The following is a 14,744-nucleotide window of genomic DNA, read 5'->3' on the forward strand; positions in this document are numbered from 1 at the left end:
TTTTAATGGTTATTTATTTATTTGGCGGCTCTGAGTCTCAGTCATAGCACCATCTTCATTGCGGCATGTGGGATCTAGTTCCCTGACCAGGGATCGAACCCAGGCCCCTTGCATTGGGAATGTGGAGTTCTGGCCACTGGACCTCTAGGGAAGTCCCCCTTGAGTTTTTTAAAACCCACCTCTGCTCAGGCCTTGCCTCTGACCGCTGAATCAGCGTCTCTGGGTGGATGGGGCGTCGGTCATTAGTTTAAGGTCCTGCAGGGGTTCTAACAGGACAACCCGGGTTCTTGACCTCGAGTGCTGAGAAACCTAGAGGGTGTTATAGCCCTGGTGGTCTGCCCACCCCCAGAGTTTCTGCTTTGAGGGGCCCAGGGGAGCCCGAGAATCTGCATTTCATCAAGGTTGTGGATGCTGTTGGAGACCCCAGCCCAGAGCAGCCACGGCCACCACTGTCCTTCACAGCCCCCAAGGCCTCTGCCTGGTCACGTGCTAGACAATCGTGGCTTCTGATGTGATGTACTTAATGCAGAACCTGCCACGCACCATCGTGAGGCGCTTTGCAAGTACAAATCCACTTTCTCCCCTTGAGTGTCCCACAAGGTGGACACTGTTGCTGTCACCTCCACAGAAGGGGACACAGAGTCACAGCCACGTCAGGTGTCTCAGGGCAGCTCTGGAGGCATGAGTGTCGGTCTGGCTCCAGCTCCTCTCTCCTCCCTCCTTTCTTTAGCCTGAGGGGAAATAATTTTACCCCCATTTTGCAGATAGAGGCCCAGGTCGGGTCATCCTTCCAGGATCTGTGCTCAGACCTGCCTGACTTCCAGCCACTCTGGTGAAGGGCCCTCCCCGAGGAGGGGGCTCCCTTGCTTCCTCCTCCCACTCCTGCCCAATGGCCCCCGCTGCCACACCTCACAATTGCTTCCATGAACCCCTCACTTCTAAGAGGCCAGCCCTGCCAGCCTCTGCAATTGAATCACGATATCCCCTAGGTGACCAGAGAGGGAGGCATGGGCCCAGAAGGAGGCTTCCTGGGTGGTGGGATTGGGAGCCCTGCCTTCTATTCCTGTCTCCCCTGTTCAGGCCCAGGGGGAGGGGCAGGAGAGGTGGGCAGGGGTGGTCCCTGCTCACTGAGGCCCGAGAGGAGGTGGGGCTATGGGAGGGATGCCCAGCTCTCCCCAGCCTGTGCCTTGAAACCGTTGCCCCTAGAGAGGAGGCTGACTTGACATGACTGGGTCAGAAGCAGCAACTGCTGCTGCTGAGCGAAGCCCGGGGCCCTCCCGCCGCCCGGGGCCAGCCCCTTAATGCCGGGCGCAGAGCTGCATCCTACAGGGACCTCCTATGGGGTGAGTCGTCCTGCCACCCTGAGTGAGGACCGCTGGGCCAGGGGGCCTGGTGTGGGGGGAGCTGGAGGCTGTGTACTTCGATGCAGACCCCTCTCAGAGTTTCCTGGTGGGCAGTGGAGAAAGGTCGCAGGCCTGAGAATCCGGCACATGTGGCAGGGGTCCTAAGCTGAGCCGCTTCCATCTGGACTCTGGGCAAGAGCCTTAACCTCATCACGCCTCAGTTTTTCTGTCTGTAATATGGGCAGTGTCTCCCTCGTGGCTCCCTGGGGCCCGCTGTGAGCACTTTGCAGGGAGGTCAGAAGCCCCGCCCTCCCTGGGAGGTCAGGGTGACTGACAGGCGAGCAGAGGGGCTCTCCCCAGGGAGTGCAGCCCAGAGAGAAGCAAGCTCAGGGAAGGGACGGCTGACTGGGGTCTACAGACCAGCTGCTCCTTAGACTCGCCCCAGAGGTGCACGTGTCAGCTGGCGGTGCCGGGGGTGGGCCGGCCCCTCTTCCCCACAGCCCCTTCCAGCTCTGGGGACAGCAGAGGAGGGAGGTTCAGATCTTCACCCCTGCCTGCTGAGTGGCCTCAGACAAGTCACCCCACCGCTCTGAGCTCCCTGATGTGATGGCAGGTCCTGGCCCTCCGTAGATGGTGAGAGCTCAGCAGATGTCAGCGGATGGTGTCCCTGGACGCTGTGGCTGTGGTTCCTGACCTGAGTGCCCTGGAGGGTTTTCTTGGTGCCTCCAACTGAGAAGGCAGCCAGTGCAGGGAAGTTCAATAGAACCCTGACTTGACAGTGCTCAGCTGTAAAGAATTCCCCTGCAATGTGGGAGACCTGGGTTCGATCCCTGGGGTGGGAAGATCCCCTGGAGAAGGGAAGGCTACCCACTCCCGTATTCTGGCCTGGAGAATTCCATGGACTGTATGGTCCATGGGGTCGCAAAGAGTCGGACACGACTGAGCCGACTTTCACTTCACTTAACAGTGTTCGTTTATCTGAAGTTAGACCCATCTCTTGTTTTTCTGATGTGGAAAAGACCTTCCATTTATTCGTAATCACCAAAACTTAAGCAGCAAAGGTACTCCTGAGTTGGAGTGGAGGACACAGTATGGTTCAGGCCCACAAAAGGCGCGGAGGTCTGAAGTGCGTGTTGCAACGTGAAAGAAGCCAGTCTGAAAAGGCTTCATACTGAGTCCAACCCCACGACTTTCTGGAAAGGCAGAACGGTGGAGACAGTAAAAACTGAGCGGTGGCCAGGCGCTGGGGGAGGGAGGGTGAGCAGGCCGAGTGGAGAGGGCTTTTAGGGCATGGAGACACTGCATGTCTCGGTAACAGCGGATACATGTTGCATTTATCCAGAATCAGGGGATGGGCCACACCAGGGGTGATGAGATGTGTCAGTACTGGCTCGCTGACTGTAATACATGCGCCACACTCGTGTGGGTCTGTACTTGCACTCGCTTTTCTGTAGACTTTATAGTTCAGTTCCGTTGCTCAGTTGAGTCTGACTTTTTGCGACCCCCTGCACTGCAGCACACCAGGCCTCCCTGTCCATCACCAACCCCCAGAGCTTGCTCAAACTCAATTCCATCAAGTCGGTGATGCCATCCATCCTCTGTCATCCCCTCTTGACATTTAATCTTTTTTTAAGCTTTTTCTATTTTAATCCGTAAGAAATATCTTTACTCATCTTAAAAAATAAAAAAAACCCTAAACCTTCCCAGGATGAGTGGATAAGGAGACAGTAAAAGATGAATTGCGGAAGGAGCAATGCTGGTGTGAAGTTGGTCGAGTGGGCACGACCTAGAATGCCGGCTGAGGCTGGCTCTGAGCCTGGTCCTCCCCCAGCCTTTGAGGACCCTGCCCCCTGCCGTGGAGGTGGGCCTCCCTGGGTGGCTTCCTGGTCCAAGGCCAGCACGCCTAAATCCCCTCCCCTCTGGGCAGCACGAGGGCCCATACTCGCTGGTCTCCACGGGCTCTGCTTTTGCTCTCAGCCCCTCCCAGCCTTGGGGTGGCTTCCTGGCTGGTGTCCTGTCCTCAGCGTGGGAATGGCCGTCACCTGCACCCGATGCTCACGGCCTCTGAGGTCACTGACCTTTCCTGCCTCTCATCTGACATATCTGATGCCTTCTCAGGGAGTTTTGTCCCCTCCATCCCTCCAAGACCTCCACCGACCTGCCGCCTGGGCTTCCTCTATGACTTCCTCTACCCACCTGCTAAATACTGGGCTGGGCATCCTCCCGGTCAGCGTCCTCTGTGAGGAGCAGGGCTTAGCTCGACATCCAGGTTCACCTTTGGGCCCCTACGAGACACAAATCCCGAGGCTTAGTTTCTGCAGCTGGGAAACAGGCATAAGACCACTATTGTGAGAATTTTCTCGTCAAAGTCTCATCCCCCTTGAAACATTTAATCTTTGTCACGATGACGTGCCCAGAGTTTAAGACGTCAGTGGGCGCTGCAAACAGTAGCACTTAGAACAAAATCAGCAGGATCCCGACCCCTACTGCGCCCCAGAGCTACAGCTTTAAACTCCTGCAGCCGTGTCTTCAGAGACCCACCTCTGAGTTTCTACATCTGTGTGCTGACTGCTTCTTGGCTCATTGTCTCTTAGCTGTTAGGTACTGACTTCCTAAGGGGCTACAGTCCATTAGGTCGCAAAGAAATCAGACACAACTGAGCGACTGAACACGCGCGCACTGACTTCCTCAGAGTCAGCATGGGACTCTTAGGTGAAGATTCTTAGTCTTGGGACTTGCCTGGTGGTCCAGTGGTTAAGAATCCACCTGCCAGTGCCGGGGACATAGGTCCTATCCCTGATCCGGGAACTAAGATTCCACGTGCCTGGGGCAGCTAGGTCCACGACCACAACTACTGAGCCCGTGTGCTGCAACTACTGAAGCCTGCTTGCCCTAGAGCCTGTGCTGTGCAACAAAAGAAGCCCCCACGATCAGAAGCCACACCCCACAACTGGGGAAAGTCTATGTGCAGCAACAAAGAACCGCATGGCCTATGTATATTTATGTGTATACTTGAGTCGGACTTAAATAAAAGCTTCTCAGTCTTTTAGAACCACCTTCCTCTTCCCTTTAACTGTTTCAGCATGGTTACAATTCTTCTGTTAAATTCGTTGTGAGTTGTCATTATTACGAGACTATTAAGCATTACTTATTCCTGGGGCAAGCAATGCACTGATTCTGTATACACTCAAGTATTTCTCCTGTGCAGCATAAGTTAGTAACTGCCTCATTTTTCAAATGTATGAAGTGAAAGTCGCTCAGTTGTGTCCAATTCTTTGCAACCCCATCGACTGTAGCCCGCCAGGCTCCTCTGTCCTTGGAATTCTCCGGGCAAGAACATTGGAGTGGGTAGCCATTCCCTTCTCCAGCGGATCTTCCCAACCCAGGGATTGAACCCAGGTCTCCCACACTGCAGGTAGATTCTTTACCACCTAAGCCACCAGGGAAACTCAAGAATACTGGAATGGGTAGCCTATCCCTTTTGCAAAGGATCTTCCTGACCCAGGAATCGAAACGGGGTCTGCTGCCTTACAGATGGATTCTTTACCAGCTGAGCTACTAGGGAAGTCCTGATTCCCCCGTCAGGGAATCAAACCCCTGTCTCCCACATGACAGGCGGGAATACTCACCACTATGCTGGTCATTTCTTTCCCCACCTTCCAAATGCTCAATAAAATACTACTCCATACAGCTTTTTGTCTGAACAAATCCACCAAATTCTCTACATATATACAGTATACACACATTTCATTTTGTATATTTTCTTTCATTGCTTGCTATAAGTTATGTACAGTTGACCCTTGGACAGTGTCAGGATGAGGAGCTCCGCCCCTCCATGAATTTGAAAATCTATGTATAATTGATAGTCAACCTCAGTGTATGTAGTTCTACAGTATATGCAGTTCTGCATCTTGGAATTCGACCACTGTAGGCTTTACCATTGGGAAAAAATCAATATAACTGGACTCTCAAACCCGTGGTATTTTTGTGCACATATGTAAAACCGCTTCCCCTCATGTTTGTTGGATCCCCCGTGCCCTCCCTCTTCTGTGGTTTGCTTCCTCGTTTTGGTGGAGTACATCGTGCAGTAGCTTCCTAAGAAAGGATGCATGGAAGATAGTTGTTGTGGCTTGATTACTTGATCGATTGGCTGTATATGTAGTTTTAGATTGAAAGTCATTTTTGTTCCGAGTTTGAGTGGGAGAAATTCCCCACCAACGTCTCGGTCTCGGTGTTGCCACAGAAAGGTCTCATGCCATGCTCTCAGCCCTTTGTGTGAAGTCTCTTTTTCTTCTCTGGAAGCACTTGGGGTCTTCCTTTGCCCACCGAGGTTCTGAAGTTTCACTGGGCTTGGCCTGTGTCTCTCTCCTTGGTCGTGCAGGGTGTCTTGAGCCCTTTCAGCCTGGACTCTCACATCCTTCAATTCTGGGACACTTTCCCATTTTACATATTTGGTAATTTTCCTTCCTTGCTTTCTGGAACTCCTAGTATATAGATTTGAAGCCATCTACATGACTCATGGATGGCTCTAAATTTCTTCTATCTCTCACTACTTTGCCTACTTCTTTTTGTTCTAGTTTCTGAAAGATTTCCTTGACTTTATCATCCAACTCACATCAAAATTTTTATTTTGGCCATTACACTTTTAATTTCCAGGAACTCTTTTTCTCTGATTTCCTTTTCCTTTTTTTAAAAATTGCATTTGATTCTCATTTTGAAGGTGTAGCATCTTATCTCTATGAGGATTTCCTATTTGGTGTCCACACCCTGCATTTCCCATGATTCCCTCCAGTTTTCCCCTAGGTGGGGCTCTTTCTTGCCCCCTCACCGTCAGGTGCCATGGGTGAGCATCCTTCCAGGATGGGGCCCTGGCCTGAGCACCCCCACCGCCCCCCATCTGCTGTGGGCTCCATGCCCTTCCCAGGAAGAACAGTCCCCATCCTGCCCAGGGCTTGCTCTTGAAGGACACAGCATCTGGCTGGACTGACCTGTCTTGTCCCCAGACTGGTCCCTGAAACTATCACAACATTGACAGTTGAACACGTTGTGTCTGTGATGAACGTGTTGGAAGAACTTCAGTGGATGAGGCTGGGGAGGGGTAAGAAAATACAAGTGTGTGAGAGATGTGAGGGCTCTGGGGAGACCTGAATAAGTCAGCAAGATCAGACTGTGCACAGTACCCAAGAGGCTGGCAGCGGGGGTGAGGCCTGGATCTCCGCTGGCTGAGGGCCGTGGGGCAGAGCCAGCTTTTGAATTTGGACCTGGTGGTGTTCAGAACCAGACGGCGCCAGTGTCCATGGTGTGCCCAGAGCAACGGTCACAGTGGCGCTCGAGTGGGTCCCTGGGCACAGTGTTGGCCTTCCCGGAAGGCTCGTCAGGAACGCAGGGGCTGTGGCCAGGAGCTCGGGGGATGTTGGACAGCCCCGCAAGCCTGAGACCCGCTGGTGTTCACACCCTATTGGCTTTTCTCTGCAGGCCTGGGTCACTCCAGTTGGCATCTCCCAGGCCGCGTTTGGGAGGTTTGTTTCCTTACCTGAGGTCCACTGAGATCTGGTTCTGAGTTCTGGGTGACGGGGGTCATCCCTTATCTTCATTGCAATGTGCAGAGTCCCTGAGTGGGTCGCCTGTGTGCCACCCTACCCACCCTGAGGTTACCTGCCCCCCCACCCCCAGCTGCCCCCTGGATGATTCATCTTCATCTGGGTGTCTCCCTGTGAGGGGCAGACACAGGGCTTGCAGGGCCCCGGGTCAGGGTACAGAGTGCAAACAGGAAGTTGCCCCTGCCCTGGGGTCTGCGCCACCCAGACTGACCCTGCAGCATCGCAAGGGTGCCCATGCAGGGCCACAAGCGGTCTTCTGTCTGCACTGGGCTGGCTTCTGTCTCTCCACATGCAGGCTGCTTGGCATATAAAACAAAACGGTGGACTTAGTCTTTTTCAAGAACCGACCACATTCAGTGAAACAGCCATGGAGAACCAGGGGTTTGATTTCAACCCGTCCTCTACTGGCCCCAAACAAGAAAGGGAGATGGGAGGAGAAGAAAGGACCTGGCCCTGCGGGGACCAGCCCAGAGCCCCAGCTTTGGGAGAAGCTGGCTCCTGGCTGAAGGCCTGTCTTCTTTCTCCTGATCTGGACCAGCCTCGAAACTGGGCCCAGCTATCCCAGCAGGTCACAGCAGAGCTGATCAAGAGTGTAATATCGAAATTCATTTTTCTTACTGACATCAGGTGTAAATTCAGAAATGTGTTCCGACTGGGAACGAAAGTGCAAATACAATAAAGCTGCACGCCCTGAGCACGGAAGGCTCAGCTGCCCGCATCACACCGTGTGCAGGAGGCCACACCCACGGCTCCATGTGTCTAGAGGATGCTCATGGTTGTCACCCCCATGTCACAGGTGAATTAGGAGATCTGAGAGGTGGAGTGAGGTCCCCGGGTCTGGGGTAAGTGGAAAGCCCCAGCTCTGAACTCGGGGCTCCTGACTCCTGGTGCCCACGCCCCAGGCTCCAGCACCACTGGGCAGGCTGGCCCAGCAGGGCCCCAGCAACCACAGGCATTTGTTTCAAAGCCCCGAGGCCCTCATTCTGCTTAAATCACCTAGAATGTGACCAGTTCATCTTCTGTCTTGATGTTTCTCACTGTGCACGCAAAGTTGTTTCAGTCGTGTCTAACTCTATGCGACCCTGTGGACGGTAGCCCGTCAGGCTCCTCTAAGGGATTCTCTAGGCAAGAATACTGGAGTGGGTTGCCATGTCCTCCTGTCGGGGATTTTCCCAATCCAGGGATCGAACCAGCGTCTCTTACGTCTCCTGCATTGGCAGGAGGGTTTTCTACCCCTAGCACCACCTGGGAAGCCTGTTTCTCTGCTTCTGTTCATTTTTCTGCTACCAGCTATTACCATGTATCTAATTCCAGACTGTCTTCATCACCCCAAAAGGAACCCTGACCCTGATAGCCATCACTCTCGTCCTCCCTCCCCCAGCCCCTGGCCACCACCAACCTGCTATCTCCCTGGACTGTCCGATGAGGCTGCGTATTTTAAAGCGGAGGCTGGCTGTGCGGAGCCTTCTCTTTAGCATTTGCTCCTGTCTGGGCACACCCTCTGGACACATCTCTGACCCTCTCCAGCCTCAGCTCACCTGTCCAGGGACCCCTGGAATCATGGAATTCAGGCATAGTATGCCGAGCAGCTTTTTCGCTGATGTGAAAACAGACTCACCTCTGCAGAGCTGCGTGGCTTGTGGAAAGCCAGGGCAGCAGGACTCAGGAGCTCAGAGTGGGAGGGAGGCTCGAATCCCTACCTGGGACCCTTGCTTTGCCTGTGCCGATGCTCAGAGCAAGCTGCAGCTTGCCTTTGCCTCCGTGTATGCGATGGACTCCGCGTCCACGTCTGGAAGGTGGAACCACGCCCTCCAGCCTGTGGGGACGTCGTTCAGACTCCAAGATAGACACAGGGAGGCCCACTCCCCGACGCCTCCCTGTTATTACCCTTTTATCTGAGGGAGGGAGTGTGGGCAATCATTTTCTCAGGGATGGAAGTGGCCCGCACCTCACAGGATGCCAGGTGTGGCTTCCAGCCTGGTGCCCTCTGGACGAGGGTAGGCAGGACCTCACTGCGTGCAGAGCCCTGGCAGGGGGAGGATGCGAACCCTGGGGTTGAATCCTGTCCCTCTTTGAGCCTCAGTTTCCTCACCTGCCAGGTAAAGTGCTGTTTATCCCTGAGGTTTTCTTCCTTAACCAACTTTTCTTTCATTTTGTAAACTTTTTGTTTTATATTGGAGTATAGTTGATTTACAGTCTTGTGACAGGTTCAAGTGTACAGCAAAGGGATTCAGTTTTACGAATCCCTAAGGTTTTAATGACGGTGATGAACAATAGTTGCTGATTACTGAGCGTTAACAACCTTTCCACACTTTACGTGGATTACCGCATTTAATCGCACAGCCATCTTCCCTGTTTTACAGGTGAGGAAACTGAGGCATGGGAACTTAAAGCAGACATTCCCAAGGTCACAGATGCAGAAAGAATGGAGCTGGGAACTCGATCCCGTGTCTGTCCGCCTCCTAATTCCTCCCTCTACCCCCATACCCACCTCCTCCACAAGGCTGGGTGTGCAGCCCCCATGTGTCCTCAGCTATATGCTCAGCCTGCCTTGAGGGGGTGCAGGGGTGTTGGTGGGGAGGTGGGCTGAGTCTCTTCATGCAAGGGCAGCCTCAGCTTTGTGGAGGGCTGCCAGAGAAACCTGGGTGACATCTTGGGAGACCCCAGCGGGGGCGACTGGATTCAGCAAATAAACACGTGGGACATTTAGTTAACCCTGAATTTCAGATCGCCAGTCTGATCATTTCTGGCCTAAGTATGTCCCATGTAACATTCCCTAAAAATTACTTGTCCATGTGGAATTCAGATTTAACTCGGGGCCCTGTGTTTTATCTGTCCCCAACCCACAAGTGGAAGTGGCAGGAAGCTGAGAGTGAGAGATCCCTGCAACAGCTGCTGGCTCCCAGCTTGAACTGGCCACAGGAAGGCTGCTGTCTGGTGGAAGGGTCTGGCCTTAAAGGGCCAGCTTCACACAGCCACCCACCCAGGAGGGGAGGAGCCATCCAGGACCGAGAGGCTAATCCAGCGTCCCTCTCACAACCCAGGGTGCGAGTCCTGGCTCTCTGCCCCAGCATGGGCAGCTGTGGCCCGAGGCAGGAAAAGCTGTTGATATTGGGGGGGTGGGAGGATGGAAGAAAGGATGGAGAGCCCCGCCCTGCTGTGTGTGGAGTGTCATTTAATTTGCATAACTACCTAATGCAGGAGAAATGGAGACTCGTCCTGTTAAGAGTCACACAGCCAATAAGCAGAGCAAGAATATGAGCCCAGTGCTGTGATGTTTTAGCTTGATTGTGGTAAGATATACAGATAACATAAAACTCGCCACTTGAACCATTTCTAAGTGCACAGTTCAGTGGCGTCAGTCACTCTTACAGTGTCACACAGCCATCACCTCTGTCTGCTTTCAGGACTACCGTCCCCCCAAACAGTAACTCTGTACCCAATAAGCAATAATTGCCCATTCCCTGCCCCAGCCCCGGCCCCACCATCTACTTTCAGGCTGTCTGGTTTGACTCCTGGATATCTCCTGTGAGAGGAATCAAATAGCGAGTGTCCCTTGTGACATGTTTATTTCACCGAACATGGTATCCTCAGGGTTCATCCATGTTGTAGCAAATGGCAGGATGGCCTTCCTCTTGAAGGCTGCATGAACAATGTTTCATTGTTGGATGGACCACATCTTCTCTGGCTTTAGTGAGTAATGCTGCTGGGCTCGTGCAGGTACGAGTGAGTCTCCACTTTGGATTCTTTTTTTTTTTTTTTTTTAAACTTTACAAATTGTATTAGTTTTGCCAAATATCAAAATGAATCCGCCACAGGTATACATGTGTTCCCCATCCTGAACCCTCCTCCCTCCTCCCTCCCCATACCATCCCTCTGGGTCGTCCCAGTGCACTAGCCCCAAGCATCCAGTATCGTGCATCGAACCTGGACTGGCGACTCGTTTCATACATGATATTTTACATGTTTCAATGCCATTCTCCCAAATCTTCCCACCCTCTCCCTCTCCCACAGAGTCCATAAGACTGTTCTATCACTTTGGATTCTTTTGGAGACATCAGGTCTGCCAATTCTCGTGGCCTTCAGGTGTGGTGGTCTTCCCAACTCTTCTTGGATGCCTCCAGCAATGGAGAACTCACTACCTTCCAAGACTGTCTCGTCAGTACTCAGTCTGTAGCCTGGCTCTGTGTCCTTATATCTGTCACTCATGGGCCCCACGAGGCCAGTGTGGAGCCACTCACCTAGGGTGTGCTTCTTTGTCTCTCCCACACCCTTGTGCCCATGTGCCTGAGGAGCTCTGCGGTTCACTCCTGACGGCATCGGACTCTTACTCCTCTCCCCCTCACCCCAAGCCCTAAGGGAGCAGAATTCAGCTTCGAGAAACAGGAGGGAAGGGTCTTTAAAAATGACCACCTGTGAGTAACATGGAAAATTACTTTACCATATGTAAAATAGATAGCCAACGGAGAAATAGCTGTAAGGCTCAGGAAATTCAAACGCGGCTCTGTATCAACCTAGAAGGGTAAGATGGGGAGGGAGATGAGAAGGAGGATCAAAAGAAAGGGGACATATGTATACCTATGGGTGATTCATGCTGAGTTTTGACAGAAAACACCAAAATTCTGCAAAGGAATTCAGTTCAGTTCAGTTCAGTCGCTCAGTCGTGTCCGACTCTTTGCAACCCCATGAATCGCAGCACGCCAGGCCTCCCTGTCCATCACCAACTCCCGGAGTTCACTCAGACTCACATCCATCGAGTTGGGGTGCCATCCAGCCATCTCATCCTCTGTCGTCCCCTTCTCCTCCTGCCCCCAAATCCCTCCCAGCATCACAGTCTTTTCCAATGAGTCAACTCTTCACGTGAGGTGGCCAAAGTACTGGAGTTTCAGCCTCAGCATCAGTTCTTGCAAAGAAATCCCAGGGCTGGTCTCCTTCAGAATGGACTGGTTGGATCTCCTTGCAGTCCAAGGGACTCTCAAGAGTCTTCTCCAACACCACAGTTCAAAAGCATCAATTCTTCGGCGCTCAGCTTTCTTCACAGTCCAACTCTCACATCCATAGCAATTATCCTTTAATAAAAAATAAACACATTTTTAAAATAAATTTAAAAAAAAGAATGGTATACTTTAGACAGCACTCAAAAAAATGACCACCCCTGATAGAAATCGTCACACCACCTGGGGGCTGACAGTCTGACTGCCTCGATGTAAACCTGGCCGAGTTGCCCCAGGACGGGGTGAACCGTGGCGGCCGTGTCACCCCTCCCGCCCGCGAGCCTCACCCTCTCGTTTGTCTCCGCAGGGACCTACCAGGGCCAGTGGGTCGGCGGCATGCGCCAGGGCTACGGCGTGCGGCAGAGTGTCCCCTACGGCATGGCGGGGGGCATCCGCTCGCCCCTGAGGACCTCCATCAACTCCCTGCGCAGCGAGCACACCAATGGCGCAGCGCTCCACCCCGACGCCTCCCCTGCCGTGGCCGGCAGCCCGGCCGTGTCCCGCGGAGGCTTCGTGCTGGTGGCGCACAGCGACTCTGAGATCCTCAAGAGCAAGAAGAAGGGGCTGTTCCGGCGCTCGCTGCTGAGCGGGCTGAAGCTGCGCAAGTCGGAGTCCAAGAGCAGCCTGGCCAGCCAGCGCAGCAAGCAGAGCTCCTTCCGCAGCGAGGCCGGCATGAGCTCGGTCAGCTCCACGGCCAGCGACATCCACTCCACCATCAGCCTGGGCGAGGGCGAGGCCGAGCTGTCGGCCCTTCGAGGCCGACATCGACGCCACCACCACCGAGACGTACGTGGGCGAGTGGAAGAGCGACAAGCGCTCAGGCTTCGGCGTGAGCCAGCGCTCGGACGGGCTGAAGTACGAGGGCGAGTGGGCGGGCAACCGGCGGCACGGCTACGGCTGCATGACCTTCCCCGACGGCACGAAGGAGGAGGGCAAGTACAAGCAGAACATCCTCGTGAGCGGCAAGCGCAAGAACCTCATCCCGCTGCGCGCCAGCAAGATCCGCGAGAAGGTGGACCGGGCCGTGGAGGCGGCCGAGCGGGCGGCCACCATAGCCAAGCAGAAGGCAGAGATCGCGGCCTCCAGGTAGGCGGGTGAGGGGCGGCGTGATGGGGGGTGGGGCACAGGGCGGTTCTGGGTCGCTGGACCTGGTCTGGTTGGTTGTGCTGCCTGGTTCGATGCCTACGTGTGTGTTTCTCAAACTATGCCCTGTGGAACCCTGGGGTTCCTCAGAGGTGGTGCAAGGAGATGGTTGATCTGAGGAGGCCCTGGGTCTTACAACCTCCCCTCAAATGGAGCAAACCTCCCTTCCCCTCTCTTCCTTGTTTTATATGCTGGTGTTTGATGGAGAACAATGTTGGCCATTCTCTTAGGATGCATAGCACAGCTGCTGGCTGAGAGGAAGGTGTGTGCCCCCACGGCCTCATTCCCAGGTGGGCATGGAGTGCCGGGTGCTGCAGGGATGTGGGAGGCTGGGGGTAGCTGTCCCGGCCACCCCAGCCTGAGGCAGATTCTCCACAGGCCCTGGAGATGGCACCAAGTGAACAGGGCTGGGCTGTGGGCGCTCGCCCAGGAGTCACTCACAACTTGGTGCTGTCGGCCATCAGCTGTTCATGGGACATGGGGCTCACTGTGTGGGTTCAGCAGCCTCCAGACCCTAAGCAGGTTCCAGAGTTGACTGTAGGTGGGCGCTGTGTTGGCTACTGAGGTGGCTTTGTATTGGTGCAGGGGTGAGAACTTCAGAACTGGTAGAAGGGGTCCCTGGGTCCTCCCGGGAAGTGCAGATGAAAGTGTGTGAGCCTGGCTCTGCCCCGCGCTGCTGTGGGAGGCCGTGGACAGCAGGAACTGCCAGCCCCAGGTTGAAGGGAGCCACCCAGTTGAAAACCAGGGCCCCCAGGTGGCCACACTCCTGGATTCTCAGGAAACCATTCCTGACTTGAGTGTGTCGAGAGCTTCCTGCCATCTGTGTACTTTCCTGGGTCAGGGTAGGGCCCTGGGGTCAGCCCCGAGGGTCATGGGGCCTGGGACAGGAGTCTGGGGCCCTTTAGATGCCTCAGGCTGCCCGGACAGGAGGTGTCCAGGAGGACAGACACTGAGTCTTTCTGGATGATTCTGAATTCCCGGCCAGGGCAGGCCTGGGATTATTCCAGGGAGACACCCAGCTCAGTTACGGCTCAGGCCTTCCCAACCTCATTGCTAATAAAACTTTAGCCCATTTGGTTCTGGTTTTCAGCGACCTTCCATCCATATTGGAAGAACAAAAAAAGGTGGCTGTGGTTTGTTGGCAGGATATCTGCCACTCACATCCAAGGTCTTAGAGGGGAACAAAACCCATTCCAAGAAGCCAAGGGGAAAAAGGAATTACTGCCTGAATGTCGGGGTCCAGCCCTGCTCTGTTCACCCCTGCCAGTTCCCCCAGAAGTGTTCAACGATAAATAGGAGCAGTGTTTATCACTGCTCCTCTGGTATTTTACAATCGAATTTGGTTCCCTAGTTATTTTTTCCTTTATGAATATATAACCCTTGCTCCACATAGAAAAACTGGATGATGGAACATGAAGGCAGGGAGCAGCCTAAGGCGGGTCTCGTGCATCACCCAGAGACCCTGCTGGCGTTGGGCATTTTTCTTTCCTTCCAATAGTTCATCTATTTTTTACCTTTTGTGTTTGTTTGTCTTGTTGACCTTAGTGGATACGAGGCACTCTACAGGGCAGGGGGTCAGTGTCGTCAGAGATTTAGGGGCTTGTGAGGCAGAAGCACAAAGGTTTCATGGACAGCATTCCCCGGAATTGGCTATCTTATTTTTG

At 53.9% G+C, this 14,744-nt stretch overlaps 1 protein-coding gene across 1 annotated transcript in view; it reads left to right on the plus strand.

The window, feature by feature from the left end:
* JPH3 (junctophilin 3) overlaps positions 1-14,744 on the plus strand; it is a 75,579-nt gene that overhangs the window by 18,955 nt on the left and 41,880 nt on the right. Inside the window, 2 exon segments of the mRNA XM_010850844.1 lie at positions 12,245-12,690; positions 12,692-13,022. Coding sequence (XP_010849146.1) covers positions 12,245-12,690; positions 12,692-13,022 — 777 coding nt within the window.

Source organism: Bison bison, unplaced genomic scaffold, assembly GCF_000754665.1.
Source record: "Bison bison bison isolate TAMUID 2011002044 unplaced genomic scaffold, Bison_UMD1.0 scf7180017864295, whole genome shotgun sequence".
In the NCBI taxonomy this organism is placed as follows: Eukaryota; Metazoa; Chordata; class Mammalia; order Artiodactyla; family Bovidae; genus Bison; species Bison bison.